The sequence below is a fragment of the Xiphophorus hellerii genome, chromosome 7 (assembly GCF_003331165.1).
Source record: "Xiphophorus hellerii strain 12219 chromosome 7, Xiphophorus_hellerii-4.1, whole genome shotgun sequence".
Lineage (NCBI taxonomy): Eukaryota > Metazoa > Chordata > Actinopteri > Cyprinodontiformes > Poeciliidae > Xiphophorus > Xiphophorus hellerii.
The window spans coordinates 11,275,472-11,291,397 of NC_045678.1; the positions used below are offsets into that span (position 1 = coordinate 11,275,472).

At 40.3% G+C, this 15,926-nt stretch overlaps 1 protein-coding gene across 1 annotated transcript; it reads left to right on the forward strand.

Annotated features, from left to right (window-relative positions):
- Nucleotides 1-1,234: 1,234 nt before the first annotated feature.
- tspan7 (tetraspanin 7) lies at nucleotides 1,235-14,653 on the forward strand. The gene is made up of 8 exons (XM_032567713.1): nucleotides 1,235-1,534; nucleotides 9,381-9,569; nucleotides 9,823-9,897; nucleotides 9,983-10,078; nucleotides 11,881-12,036; nucleotides 12,226-12,309; nucleotides 12,411-12,496; nucleotides 12,593-14,653. Exons 1-7 carry the CDS (start codon nucleotides 1,469-1,471, stop codon nucleotides 12,477-12,479), a joined length of 735 nt encoding a protein of 244 aa, XP_032423604.1. The 5' UTR covers nucleotides 1,235-1,468; the 3' UTR covers nucleotides 12,480-12,496; nucleotides 12,593-14,653.
- The last annotated feature ends 1,273 nt before the right edge of the window (nucleotides 14,654-15,926 follow it).

Sequence of the window (15,926 nt, forward strand, 5' to 3'; positions counted from 1 at the left end):
ATTTTGTTTTAATGTTTGCAATGTTTGTCTGTGTTGCACTGGAATGGCAACATATGTGAAATGAAGAACTTATTAAGTTCAACATTAATGCAAACGTTGATTGTACCAATTATGCATTCATGCTACGCCTTTCCTTGAACTCTATTTTTTTTTTTTCTGAAATCTGATTATTCAACATGTTTTAGCTGCACTTTTCCTTCAGCTGCTCTCCTGAAGTTTGGGTATTTTTATTGCTGCGTTCTACGATGGCAAATATTCTGCTTTTATGTTGTCTTTCATATATCGTTCTCTTTGTTCGTGTCTGCTTTTCTATATTCAGTCATTCAGTATAAAAACATATGCACCATCTTCGTATTAACTCTGACAGCTTCCCTGTCTCTGCTGAAGAAGAACATCCCCACAGCATGATGCTATCCCTACCATAAATCACAAAGCACATGGTGTGTTCATGGCAAAGAACCAAAGAAGATTTTATAGAACAGCAATATTTAAACTGGGATAACGTCACACACACTTTGGACTCTAATTACTACTTAGATCACTTCTAAAGAGAGATGTATATTTTTTTTTTTACTGAATGTTATTTTAGGTATTAGTACGAAGAGGACTGAACACTAATGTACAGCATATATTTTCTATTTTCCTTCATAAAAACATGGATCAAAGTATGCATCAATTTCTCTCCACTTAGGTTCATAGAAATGCACTACTTTGTTGGTAACTTAAAATACCAATATATGAATGGGATTTTGTTATTGTAATGGGACAAAATATGCAAAAGTTCTAGAGTGGTGGACGCTCGATTTGGCTTTTTCATGTCTTCTAGTTTAAAGGCAAATAAAATTATTTGAAATTAACATTAATTTGACAAAATACGTTCGTTATTCAAAAGGATAATGCGTATTTACATGTAATAAATTATTGTCTTCATCACTGCTACCTATACCTCGCTAATTGCACGATGACTTCACCTTTTTTTTTTTTTTACTGTTTCAGGTTAAACACATAGATTTAAGTGACAGGGTGTAAACAGATTGGTTTGAATATGATTATTGTTTTTATGGAAAATGTGACGAAACGAAATTTTAAAAAAAACTGCCCATTTTGAATATATTTCACTGTTCTGGTCGAGTTGGTTTTGTTTTTATGTAACCCACAAAACCCTCTAGTGCGCATGTAGGGGTGTTTTCGATGAAGCAGAGGGGTCTATATGTTCCTCCGCCGCTCAACAAACCCCATGCTTCCACAATAGGGACCATATTTGTCTCCACGGTGTCGGAGGAGGGAGGAGGGGAAGAGCTGTTTGATGCAGCAGAGAAACTAACGGCGCAACCTGCGGGCGGACAGTGACGCCGTGCGGCCGCATCCGCGAAGGACGCAGCGCAGCGCGACCAGCCGCGGAGACGTTTCTGTTTTTTTCCGCTCCTGTTATTATCGCCACAGCGGCTCGATCCGACACAGCACCACAATGGAGACCAAACCGGTCATCACCTGCCTTAAAACGCTCCTTATAGTCTACTCCTTCGTCTTTTGGGTATGTAGCCTCTCTCTCTCGGTCTCTCTCTCTCTCTGTATATATATATATATATATATTTTTTTTTACTCCTTCACCTTTCCTAACCGAGAACAAATCTTGCCGCTCCGCCTCCGCCGCTGCTGCTGTGCGTGTTTTTGTTGTGCGTGATGAAAGGCCGCTCGGTGCCAGCATCAGCGATGGATCCGTGCTGTTGACTAAGCCCCCCCCCCTAAATTTTTTTTTTTGTAAATCACGGACTGAGACTATTAACGCCGCGACTCTGTTTTTAGCGTTTGGAATCGCCCGCAGTAACTCCTTATGTAACCGGGGGTCTAAGGTTGCTCATTTATTGGCTGCTGGGCGTCAGCGCGTTTTTATCTCACTGTAGCATCATGGTCGATGTGAGCGAGGTGGAGGGAGGAAAAAAAAAAAATTAAAGAGCAGCTTTGAAGGCGCTGCATGGGAGGCTGGCCTGTTTTTTTGTAGGATACTGTGCATTTTATTGTGTCTCCTATACATTCTTAAAGGGCCCCTTTATTTGCCCAGCCTCAGTGCTGGAATGTAACACCTTTAATAAAGCCCACTTTCACTTTGAGTGGGATTATCCCCACAGGAAATCTCTGCTTACACTACCATCATTGAATATATATTGATTGTATAGCTAAAAGCTACTATTTTATCCTAGCGACCTAGCCTCTACCAAAATATGACGCTGCGTATAGCTCAAATACATTTTAATAATTGGGTTGCTTTAACAAAAATAGGTTGGGGTTTATATACAGCATCCTAATAAACATTAGTATGCTATTGTTAGATAAAATCAACAACGGTATTGTCTATAGTCCTTTGTGGACAAAATAAGTTACAGATGAGGTGGAATTAAAAGTGAAACCTGCATGAATATTGTGCTGTTAAAGTCCCAGCTTCACCCCAGTGTCAGTGTGTGAACGAGAAAGAGACCAGCCCACAAAAACAGAAACTCAATCTGGGTACACGACTTTCCCAATCTTCACAGATTTTGCAGACACTTGGAGTTTGAACTAACAAACAGGTTTTTGCCCTTTTTTTTTCTTGTTTCACAACTGAAAGAATGAGAATCAGACACTTAACTGGATCCCAGACTTCAGGGTTTATCAAACCAACTAAAGCAAAGGTCTAACTTAACATACCAGTTGACTGTGTTGAGTTTCCGCTTACAAGAAGATGTCGATTCTTTGACAACTAAGTCCTAACTAAATCACTGGTGAAATAACCTGCTTTACTTTAGAATTTGCTGAACCGTCTTAATTTAAGAGCATGCTGAGTTTTCTCTTTATAATTAGAAAAATGCATCTCATTATTTATTTTAGACATAATTCTCTCTGCTGTGTGTGTTTTGTTTGTTGCTTATCTCATTTATCTCTAAGCATTTTGCTAAGTTTGATACAGTAATTTAAAAAGTTGGGTTGTAGTTTGTGTGGTAGCCCCTGCAGTTTTGAGTTTATGGTCGTATAGTTACAAATAAAGTAGAAAAAAAAAAAAGAAAAGGCTTGAAAATCAAACCTAACAAAACCACCCGCAGCTGATGTTGTGTCCCATCCTCTATTGTTTATTCGCAGTTGGCAACATATCTTGCTGTTTAGGTCGACTCTCTCCCTCCCAACTGTGTCCATCTACTGCAGACTGATTGTGTATTTTCCCAGCTGGGAATTATGGGTAACAATGGACAAAAAAAAAATCTGATCATTTGTCTCCAGTCTACGACAAATCTGTCATCTGGTGGAGCTTAAATTAGAGTTGCTGCTCCATCACATCAAAAGGAGTCAGCTGTTGTTTTGGTGTCTGATCAGGATGGCTGCTGTCTTTTTGAGGTTTTGTCCCACTGGAAGGAAACCTTGGGGAAAACCCAAGACAATATATCCTTCAGCTTATGCAAAAATATAATATGTATTTCAGTGCTGTAGAGCCTCCTTTAGGTGGTTCACAGGACAAATGTCATATTAGAGCCATCGAAATCTGTGAATAATTTGCACCTCTTTAAAACAGGAAGTGAGTACCATATAAGGATGATGATGCGTTATCAAACTATAGCGATGGGCTATAACTGTACATAAGGCACAGACAGTTTATTTTTATTTTTATTATGCAAAAATGAACATCTAGAGGTTAAACTCTTGGTATTTCTTTTACTGTACCATTGCTTGAATCTGTTCTTGACGCTCGGTGGCTGTGTCGCATTCCATCATTATTTTGTCTAACATGTCAGCCGCACCTCTTTAACAAACTCACCATGTAAAAATCTTTCCGTAATTACACAAATGATTGGCAGATTGAGTTAGGCTGCATGGTTTATGCATCAAACTCGTCCAGTTTACATCAGCTTAAAAATAAAACCCAGAGAATTTACCAAAAAAATTAATGAAACCAAGACCAAACAAAACAAAAAATTACATTAGGATTGGTAAGGCTATATAAGTAGCATGGTGACAAGTCTGAGATAAAAGAGAGGAAAGTGGGCTTCCTTTAGAGTGTGTACCACTGATTTATCTGCACTGTCTGGCTATCTTGCTGTTCTACAGCAGAGGAAGCAAAACATAAGACACACCCTGCAGTGTAATGCAAACCAGTACAGCACTATGGGACGTCTTTTATTTTTCCATCATATTGAGTCAGTACATCTGGATCATTTCTATAAAGGTTTTATACTACAAATCATTAATAGGGTTTTGTTATTATGCAAAACTGCATTCATCACTCAAGACAAGGCAGATGTAACATATTTAGTTTCTTTTTAATAAAAAACCCCCTAAATGTAACATATTTTGTTTAAAAGAAAATTTAAAAATTCAGCCAGATTCTAGTTAACAAGAATCTCTTGGGTTTAGAGAAGTTATCTCAGTGTTACCAACCATGCCACTGTGTCCCCCAATACAATTGTGACAGTCGATAAAAAATATGCTTACTGTATTGCAGTCTTATAATCGACACGGTTGTATTGACCCTTGCAGCAGGAAGTGAACAGCCAGACCACTGAGGTGACTGCAGTGGCTGTTGATGGGCATGCCATTTATTACATTAGTGCTCACCGCTTTTACTTTATATCCATCCTCTGTTAATATCAAAGCCACCGTAGAAGTTTGAAAATCACTTTCAGTCAGTGAATTTCAGTTTATCGGGACTTTAGCTGATTTTGTTTCTTCTGTGTCTGAGCTAAGTGAAAAGAGAGAACTTGCCTGCCACTGCAGTCTGTAGTTGACAAAGTTGTATTGATTATAAATTGTATTGATTATAACTAGAATCAAGAATCACTGAAGTTACATTTCTTGCAAAACAATTGAAGTGTTCATTCTGAATAAATTCGACTCCTGGGAAATATGGATAAACCTCCTCGAATGCTGTATAAGTTTCATTGGAAATGCCAAGAATTTATTCTTCAGATTGATTTGTTATGACACTGAGTGGTTTATAAACATAAGTCTAATATAGCATTTGAATATAAAATTAAAATAGTATAATCTTCTTTTAATCTATTTATTTAACTTTCCTTTGGGATCAATAAAGTATATTTGAATTTGAATTGAATTGCGACCATGCAACTGCAAGGTAAACAAGATGAGTTATCGGGGTAATCGCAAAATTTCGTTGGTTTTGGTACAATTCTTCTGACACAGGTTCCTCTGACTCATTTTCAGGAATAAGGTCATTTAATTAATCTGGAACTGATTTACCCATCAATAATTGTTTTAAGAACTCATTATTATGCTTCCCACGCTCTCTGTAAACCCCGACTAACATGATTGAATACCTTTTCCTGGATCTCATTAAAGCTAAATGTTATAGGAAAGCTGTTTTCAGCCGTCAGGTTTGAGTCCTGCAGGGCTGAGAGACGGAGCTGAGCAGAGCCACAGTCACAGACGTGAACTTTTTATATTTAGTCGGTGGTCCACGGGCGCACTCCACCATCTAGAGCGTCGGGTTTCAGGCAGCCAGAGTGGAGGAGAATCTCAAGCTTGGCACAATTCCCACCCACCCCTCCACTCCTCTGAGGGGTGAAACGCTGGTTCGAAATAGGAGAGGTGTCCAAGTCCTGGGCTTGTAGGCTTCACTGTCTCAAAGCTTTGTCGTGAGCTTGTGAAGAAGTGGCACCATTCTTTAAATACACGCCAGGGGACAGGAGACGCAAAAAAACGCGGAGCAGGTGTTGCAGTCGGCTCCTCGTCCTTCGTGAGCATATTTTGTGATCGCACCTTCTGTTTCTTTATCAGGCCGAGTGGGAGGCGAATTGAAAGAGAAGCGAAGGGAGGCGGGGGCGGGTAGGAGGAGAGGGGAGGGTGACCTGTTTTAAACCCAGCGCTGTAACCACGGTGGTCGGCGTTGAATTTCAAACAAAACATGCGAGAGGGGGCCGAGAGGCGACGAGGGGTTGTGGGGCTCAGAAAAGGGAGGAAGAAAGAGCGTCTCAGGGTGTGTGGAATTCAGCCTCAGGCGTGCAGCTTCAATAATCCTCCCCAGACTTCAGCCCCTCAGCGGCATGGAGAGCTGCTCTCCAGCAACGACACCAAATTGTTTGTTTGTGCGAAGCAGCAGCTGTTTGGAGGACAGGATCGTGTGCAACATGATTAGAGAGATTATGATAATCAAAGGCAATACTCACTGACATAACTTTCTGTGCTGACCGGCTCAATCACTGTTAATAGAAATACTAATAATATTACTGACAAATTAAATCATCAGCCTTAAGCCCTGTAGTTTATCAGGGCGTCGACTAAATGGAGTGGAAGGCTTTACTTAAAAGTGCTTTAGATGTTTTGTTTGTCTTCTATTAGATGTTATTTGACTTCAGACCAGAATAATAAGCTCCTGTCTTTTAATTGTTGGATTGGAATAAAAATGTTTACATTTATTGGCAAAAAAATATAACATGTAAGCATGCTATTTTATGAAGGATTTTTTTCACATCAACAAAATATTAAAAACTAAATAAACTAAAGAAAAAAAACTTTCTAGAACCACCTTTCACTGCACTTACAGCTGCAAGTCATTCGGGCTACTGCTCTTTACACTTTCCACCTCTAACAATTGAAGTTTTTGAAAAATAACTCAAACTCATTTACGGTGGTAAAGTCTACAACTGTTGACTTTATAGCTTGTTGATTTTCCTATCATGTGGATGAGTCACTTTCAATCGTCTTCACCCGTTAATATTAATGTAAACAAAACTACAAAGACTGAAGGAGCTGGTTTGAAACCTGGGATTTTATCAGCTCTTTTTTTTAAAGATCAGAAGCAGAAAAACTATTTAATAGTGGGAATATTGTAAGACGCACTTTGCATGAAGATGCCTTCACCTTGAAAATGTGGCACTTAAGTTATTTTATTCTTGTTGGGTTCCAACTTATATTTTGTTTTGTTTTTTTGCAATTTTAATGCAAAAATTGGATTTGATTGGCTGTTTTCGATTATGTTGAAATGAGGTTTCGTCATCTTTTGTAGAAAGTTGCCATAGCAACATGAGCTTGTTGATGGAGGAGGTACATTCTTACGGGTGGTGGAAGCTAACACATGGAAACTGTTTTTGTTTTGAGGTGTCTTAAATTACTAAAGTAAAATGTCTGACAGGCTCCACCAATCAGAGGATTTATTTAAGTTTTTTTGTAAACTCACACTGATACAACATGTTACCCACAACTTCTAAGAAAAATTAAACTAACCTTTTAAAGCAGGCCTTTCATTAGCACAACTTTTATATGCAATTACTCTTTGATAAACCGTTCCGTTGTAACTCTGGTTGTATATTTTGAGGTCGTTGAACTGATGGAAGGTGAACCTTCACTCCAGTCTCCAGTCTTATTCTCTGGATTGCTCTGCCCATCTTTCCATCAACTTTGACCAGCTTCCCTTCCCCAGCTGAAGAAAGTCATCCACCACATTTCCTACAGGGGAAAATGCTGTATTGGTGTGTACATTTAAATGTTTGGAATATAGGCAAAAAGGTTAAAACTGGGTAGGTTTGGTATGTCCCTCTACATCTAGGGTAGCAAACAGGGCCCACATGGTTACTGACAAACTTTGAGCGGGACTTCATCACTAATAGTTGTCCTGTCAACACATTTTTCCATCCTCTCATTTGCTAGTTGTTTGGGGGTTTTTTTGTCCTAGTTTAAGAATTCTGCACCAAGATATAAGAAACAACAAAGATGTAAATATACAGGCGCTCTCTCTCTCTCCAAAATTATTCATACCACATGTACAGATGAGAATACATTCATTTTTGTCGCAGTCGTATCATCCTACCCTGAGAATCTGATGAAGATCCAACCTTCGGTTTGTGAACAGAAATAAAGACCTCGACTGTGTGACGACATCCTGTGTGGGCATCCTCGCCTCTGCATCTAACTGCCCACAAGTTGTCAATAACGCTCATTTTCACCAGTTTTGCTTACTTCAAAAAAATATTCCTTTACGTGAATAATATCAACACACACACAGTGTTAAGACTGAAAGGTAAAACAACTGATAGTGGTATAGCAATATTAAAAAATGACTAAATATCTTCAGGCTTTTGAACTGAAAACAAGTAAAGCTGATCATGTAATGTAAGGCTTTTTAAAATACCAAAGCAGCATTGGGTTAATCATCACTCAGACTAATCATTTCCAGACATAATTATGACTCTTTCTTCTATACCTGTTCTGGAAATTCATGCAAATTTATATGAGTGTCCACATTGTATCGCAACACATTAGTAAGGCCCTTTCGTAAAGGTGCAGGTTGTAGAGATAGTTGTTAGCCTCTTTTGCAATGTGTCAATAAGTGCTTGACACATGTTGACATATGCTTGCAGATCCAGCTGCAGATTCTCAGTTGGATTTAGGCCTGAACTTTGAGTAGGCCATTCAAATACATACGTATGCTTTAAATCAAACGCCAGGAGTGCTTTGCAACCTCCAACATGTCTCCCTCCTGAATTTATTTTAATTGCATGTAAACCAAAAAGAAACATAAGGTGTATCTGTTTATGTTTTTTTATTAGCGTTTTTTAAAGTAAACCAGAAAGATTTTGTCTCGTCTGACGAAATCTTGGAAGAAAGTAGCCTCTTCCATATTTACTCTTCCCAATAAAATCTAAAATAGCTCATTTTGAAGAAAGCCCGCCGAAGCTACGGACAAAAGTAAATGCGAGGAGCTCCGGTGCGTTAAATAAAAATAATTCTGTTCCTTTTTGTCTCTGAACAGCACAGTTTAGAGGAAGGGGCCGTTAAAGGTAGGGAGGCGAGTGTCGTGCTCACATCAGTTTTAAAGGAGCAGAGAATATTAGCGCCGCGCGTTCCCTTTGTAATCAGAAGGTCTGGCAGCTGGATGTTGAGCAGCCTCGTCTCTAGCAGACAATGGTTAGCAGGATGAGGCATCCCTCGCCGGAGTCGGATCATCCGCAGCCGTTCACCGCCCCGCTCTGTTTCCAGCGCCAGCGAGACAAACCCAGCTGAGACACACGCTGCTTCATCTGCCTCGAACAACGCGCTCTTTTATCCGCCGCATTCATTTGAAATGCTAAAAGAGGCGCAACAGGAGGAAGCGTCTCGCCTCGGATCAAAGAGCTCCTTTGATTTGATGTTCTCGTGCGTGAATGTAGGCATATTCACAGAGCAGGTGATTGGCACCTCGTGCTCCTGATGATTTTCTTCTTTTTTTTTTTGTCTGCTATCTTCCGGCTCCTCCTCCTACTATAATTGCTCTCCTTTTTGTTCCACCTTGATCCCCATTTCTTCGTCTCTCCCCTTTGCGTGCCGCAGAAACACAACTGTTGAAATAAGTGTCGAGAATAAGGCCTCTCCTTCCCTGCTCTCATTCAGCTCCTTGTGCCATATCTCTTTCATCCTTTTAGATAACGGGAGCCATCCTGCTGGCAGTGGGAGTCTGGGGGAAGCTGATGCTGGGCCCGTACATCTCCCTCATCGCCGACAACTCGACCAACGCCCCGTACGTCCTCATCGGCACCGGGACTGTCATCATCGTTTTCGGCCTGTTTGGATGCTTCGCCACCTGCAGAGGAAGCCCATGGATGCTGAAGCTGGTAAGAACCTTTAGGTGTTGTTCTGCAGTAAGAGTGAGAAGTACTGATGAATTAACCGCAGGTCACATGACTTGCGGAACAATGCCTTACCTTTATCCTGAGTGAAGATATGAGTTATTTAGTAGGTCCTTCTTGGTACCTTGTTCGCTTAATCATGGTGATGTGAGAGTAAGCATCGAAAGGCAAATGATATTCACCTCAACGGTTTCATGTTATCAATGCAAATCTCCCGCTTTCGTTCCTCTTTGTGTAGTACGCCATGTTTCTCTCACTGGTCTTCCTTGCGGAGCTTGTGGCGGGGATCTCTGGATTTGTGTTTCGTCATGAGGTCAGAGTCGCTTCACTGCAGCTTTGCAATTTGTGCAAGTCTGTGTTGACATATTGGACTTAAGTGTGTGTCCGTGTTTTTGCAGATAAAGGGAAACTTTCGCAGGACTTACACCGACGCAGTCCTGAACTACAATGCTAAGGATGAGGCGAGCCGTGCTGTTGACTACTTGCAGAACAGCGTGAGTGATAACATAAAGCCGAGTCACAGACTCGGAAAATGATACTGTCCACACTTTAAAAGGTTGGTTACCTTTGATGAAGTGCTTTACGGCCTGCTTCTTAATCACACAGGTATATGAGATATAGTAGACTAGCCTGGAGTACACTCAAAAACGTTTACAAAATCTTAATAAAGGAGCTGAAATGGAGACTTTGCAATTTCGAGTCAAGTTGTGCTTAAGTTGAAAAATCAAACATTTCAGACATGACGTGGAATTGCTTCCGCCACACGAATCAGATGTTAGACTTGACTTAGACTTACTCTCAGAAGATTCTCCACCTAGAGCATCGACGTGCAGTGAGGTTCATGGCTGGTGAGGCACTGACTAAATCAAAATCATAAGACCCCCTGCATGTTACTGTTTACATATGGAAATTTCTCGCATACGGACAACATTGAAGGGCAAAAAGACTATACTTTCACATGCCATCCATAGCCGCGCTGCCAAGGTAGAATAATACAGTTTACTCAATGAAACTTGGAAATATAGATATGATTAATTTAGTGCTGTGCTGCACAGCAAAGGGAAACACATTGAAATACAACTCAAAACCACCTTTTTCTCGCTCTCTGTATCCGCCACGCTACACGTAGACTCGTTGCGTGTAGCTTCACTTATTTACTGTATGCTAGCTCGCTGTCTCTTACTCTGCAGACGCAGAGTCACAATGTCTGGGATCATGAGCGCCCCCTGCCATGAAGCAAGAGAACTGCCTGCCTCACCTCTAATCTGTTCTCTGCCGTTTATGATCGCTCCTCAGTACCCGAATCACCTTTACACACACAGTTGGTAACAAAAAACACTGTACATTATATAGATAAGCTAAATTATGGAAAATCAGTTCATATATTAAACCTTTTTAAACCATTTTATTGGCGACGTACAGACAGGAGGAACATGCTCTCATAGAATGGCAGCCAGCGCAGTTAGCGAGAAGTTGATCAATCCCAAGTGAGGCTCAGCTCGCTGCTGCCTCACCGTCTTCGCTTCTGAACATTTGAATTGGAAATTGCGAAAATTCAGCGATTTTGAAGAAAAAAATAATCAAAATTGGTTAAGCTAAATGAAAAATAAATACTTCATAGTACAAACCACAGTGTGAAAATAGCAATATAAGATATTTTATCATTATATTAGTCTTCCATGATGACAGGTGAGGCAGAGCCTCACCTGCCTCCCCTGACTGCACGTCACTGACCTAGAGTCAATGTCTGGCACTCCATTGTCAGTCTTAGTCTCAACTTGCCTTTAAGTTCCACAAAGACTTCAAACTTGAATTATACTTGTTCTCTAATGACTTGAGTCTCAACTTGGACTCATGTCTATGCTGCACAAGCAAAGAGTTCAAATTGGCTTTAGACTGGTGCTCTAAAGACTTTTGTTTTAACACCAAGCTCAGGCGCTTGAGTTTTCTAAACCATGTTTATCCTGTGCAATTGGGTGAAAACACGCCAGTGAGCTAAGATTATTTGACTAAATGATTAATTTGGTCCTCTCTGAGTCACCATAATGTATACAAATTATTCTGGTTGTCATGGTAATGGTGCACACAGTATGTATGCCAACCTGTTTGTGTTTGTTGTAAAATCGAATGTATGATAGAGGAAGACTGGAGGAAGGTGCATTTCAATAAACAATAGCACCATACTCCCAGAAAACTCCTAAAAGTTGTCAGTAGTAGTGTTGTTTTTATTGTAGAATATTTTCCTGTATAATTCTGAGGAATAAGTGCTTTTTTTTGTTTGTTTTTGGGTTTGTAGCTGCGTTGCTGTGGAGTTTATAACTACACCAACTGGTTTGGCAGCGTGTTTTACCCCTCCAACGGTATCCCTGCCAGCTGCTGCTTTAACTCCTCTGATTGTAACCCAGATGATCTCCGCAATGCAACTGTAGCGCCAAGCAAGGTCTACCACCAGGTAGGTTCTGATTGTTCACCATTTTCTTTGTGCTTTTCCAAAAATAAATGAATCTCTTCAAAACCTCCCGGCTTCTCCATACACTAACAGCTGCCTCAGATACTCTCCCATACACCCATCTTGCCTTTACTTTGCGCATATAACGTGTCCCTGTTTCCTGTGCAGACTAACATGCCCCCTTTGTTTCAGGGCTGCTTTGAGTTGGTCACTTCATTCATGGAAACCAACATGGCCATCATTGCTGGCGTGACGTTTGGGATCGCCTTCTCGCAGGTGAAGGAAGAAAAATGTTCCCAAAAAAAAAAAAAAAAAGGTTCATTATGATTTGCAATGGTTCATTGAAGCTCACTTTGCGTGTGTTTTTCTGTTTTCAGCTGATTGGCATGTTGCTGGCCTGCTGTCTGTCCAGGATCATCACAGCCAATCAATATGAGATGGTCTAGCTGATGTGACGTGGCAGGTGAGACGCAGTTATTAAAATTGAAGCACATCTCCAAAAAAACATAAAAATAAAAAACAAACTACTCCAAGACTAAAATGATCTTTATCTTATCAGGGAGATGGAGAGAAGAAGAGACAAAGTCTTTTGTCGCAGGACTGAAATGAATTCCCAAAACTCCCATCACACACCTGCATCGGAAGCTGCCGCCTTTCGTCTCTCTGCCTGTGATCTCAGTGTAATATCTTTATGTAACTTATTGTAAAGCACCATTTCTTGACTTGCTGCAGATGCATCAAAGCTTTCTGTACCACGCACCACATCAACGCTTGATGTAAAAGTTGCTCATTGGCGGGTTTTTTTTTGGTTTTTTTTGTTCTCTGATCGGTGTGGCCCTGAGAGGCCAGGGGGGAGCAGAGCGGACAGCCTCAGAAGGGCATTACTTAAAAACCTGAAAGTAACCCTTCCATTGGTAGGTTTAGTTTTCCATTTGTTGTTGCTCATCACTGTGTATTCCCGTAGGGGTTGTAGTCTTTTGTTACTTGATTATGTGCACTAAGGAGGAGAGGTTATGTTGCTAAAGGAGGCGAAAGGGGAAACTGCTGTAGAGTATTTTTAACCACAATAATGAAAAATATTTTTTTGCCCATAGTATATGAAATTTAGAAAGCCAAATAAGTTAACAAATTTGATTTCTTACGTTTTAATTCTCACTGTGAAACAAGAAAATGCATTTAGGCATAAGATGGGTAAAAAGGAACTCATATTTAAGCTATTTAATCAGTTCTACATGTAAAAATGAATTAATCAGAGTTTGAAGAGCCCATCAAACCTAATGTCGACACTAGGCATAACCTAGGGAATCTTTATTTAGTGGTATCATGAAAGTTACAATATTAAACATGTCCCGCTGTTCGTATGACTTAAAGGAACAGAAGAGAAAAACTCCTTTCTGGTTATTTTTTGTCATCCTTCCTGGCTTGATCCAAACTGACCTAGTTAAACATGACAACTTACACCTGGCATTAAAATCTGGCCTGCTAAACTCTTGCAGTTTTGGATAAAGTTGTGACCAGGTCTCTTCAGACTCTGAATGAATTTTGTGACTTAGCCATATTTTTGTTGTCGTTACCATTGTCGCCTTGCGCAGGCACCTACGTAGGATACTGTCAGATAAAAAGAACAACATCTGAGAATCACTGGTTTGGATCTGAACATACGTAGTTCATGTTAGGACTCTGTCGTGTGGTTGGTAGGATGTGGGAAGAGATTTAGATCGCAGGATGCTGCTTGTCGATCCAAGAGTAGTTTTGCATTTTTAGTGAAGTTTTGCTAAGCTTTTGTAGTGTTTACATTTTAGCCGTTGTGGACAATTTTCCTCTTCAAGCGATCGGGATGTTAAGTCATTTTCTTCTGGTGAAATATTCAGCAGTCTGTCTGCCTGCGAGCAGAGAGATCAGTGGGAATCACTCGGCGAACATCGACGACTTACGGTTGTTCTGTGTAACTCATCGACCTGCTGCTGCCATCATCATCATCATCCTCATCTGTAGATATGTATGGGAAATGTAATTTATATGACGTGTTGTTTCACAATCTAATATGCTAATCAGTATAACTGTCGTGTCATGGTTTTTCAATCCACGCCGAGCTCTCGGAGTCGGTACTTGTTTGATAGTTTGTAAGAAACTTGCACTGAGATAAAAAAAAAAAACAAACAAAAAAATAATTGTGGCTGATGTTTAGTTGAGAAATAATGCACACTTTAGCTCTAAACTTATTATAGTTTGTTGGTATTTAGTTTGCAGCTTCGTCCAGATGTTTTCGATCTCTCTTTTTATGTCTGTGTGTGGGCGTGTGCGTGTGGGTCTGTAAGTGTGTGTGCGAGCATTTAGTAGATGTTGTGGCTCCAGCTGTGATTTTTATTTTTATTTTATTTTGCTATTTTGGTCAGTATTTAATTGTGGCGTTTCCTTATAAAAATCTGTAAATTTGATTTGTGGATGTATGTTTTCCTGCGCTCTCTTCTCCAAACTTTTGTTCTGTAAATACTAAACTGTAATACCATCCATCTTACACTAGGGGTCACTAGAGGCCCAAGAAGAACCGCACCATGCTGTCTACTACTGACTAAGTCACCATCAGTGGTCTTATTATCAATAAATATACAGAATAACAGTTTTGCTTGGTGTAAATTAATTTCTGCTTTGTATAGATTGCTTTTGCATTGCGACACAATCATTTATTGTCTATTCAAATCACTTTGCATATAGAAAACCTGCCACTGCAACACAAGTGAATTAATTTGTCACATTAACAATTTATTCCTGTGATTTTCTTTGGGGGGGAACATCTTTACTTTTAGTTCCTTACTTAAAATATCATTTGGGATGTACGGGGGTGGCAGCATCAGGTTGCAAAGGTGTTTTGCTGCAGACGTCATGAGACGTCCATAACGTCTGTGGAAGAAATGAACCAAAACTCCAGCAAACTATTTAGACAAAGCTTGAGGAAGGACGTGTGAATGTTTTTACTAAATTTGGATTTAAAGTTGTTTTTTTAAAGCTAAGATATTTACAGGTTAGGATGATTTTGCAACAAAGTTTCTCCTCAAGAACCTCTTGGCGTTTCATTAGCTGACCTTGCCTCAGCCTGCGGGTTTTTTAGGATAGTCATGTGTGGGTAGGTTTTCATGTTTCCCCTTAACTGTGCAGATCCGACATCTTGTCACTGACACGTTAACGTTTTGAATGATGGATGAGACAACTAAAACCTCGTAGAGTGTGAGTGTCTACGTCAGGGGTCTCAAACTCCAGTCCTCGAGGGCCGCAGTCCTGCAACTTTTAGATGTGCCTCTGCTGCACCACACCTGAACAGAATAATTAGGTCATTAATTAAGGCTCTGGAAAACTGATCTACACAAGGAGGAGGACATTAAGTCATTTCATTCCAGTGTTTTGTACCTGTGGCACATCTAAAAACTGCAAGACTGAGGCCCTCGAGGCCTGGAATTTGAGACCCCTGGTCTACGTCCAGCAGTCAGAAGACGAGAGGCAACACAGACTCTTATGAGGGTAATTCAGAGAAACAAATTGACCTGTTGATAGGAGGAAGATGGAGTATCCAGTGAGAACTCACGCATGCATCAGGAGAGCGTGCAAACTATGTGGAAAGGTTTCAACCCCGACGGATTTTTTGGGGTTTTATTTGTTATAAAATACACGCATTATGTTCTTTATTTCTCTGGTGGCGTTTGTCCATCATTTATAATATTCCATTAAGATACGCCGAATTGTGTTCATAATGTGAAACAATGAGCAAAAGTTCCAGGAGTGTGAGTACCTTTGCGAAACACCGTCTATTTTGTTCTTCTTCTCTGCTACCACGCATATGCGTTGGCGGCTGTGCCGTTTTTGTCCACATGATGGCGCTTGAGCATCAGCGGAAAACG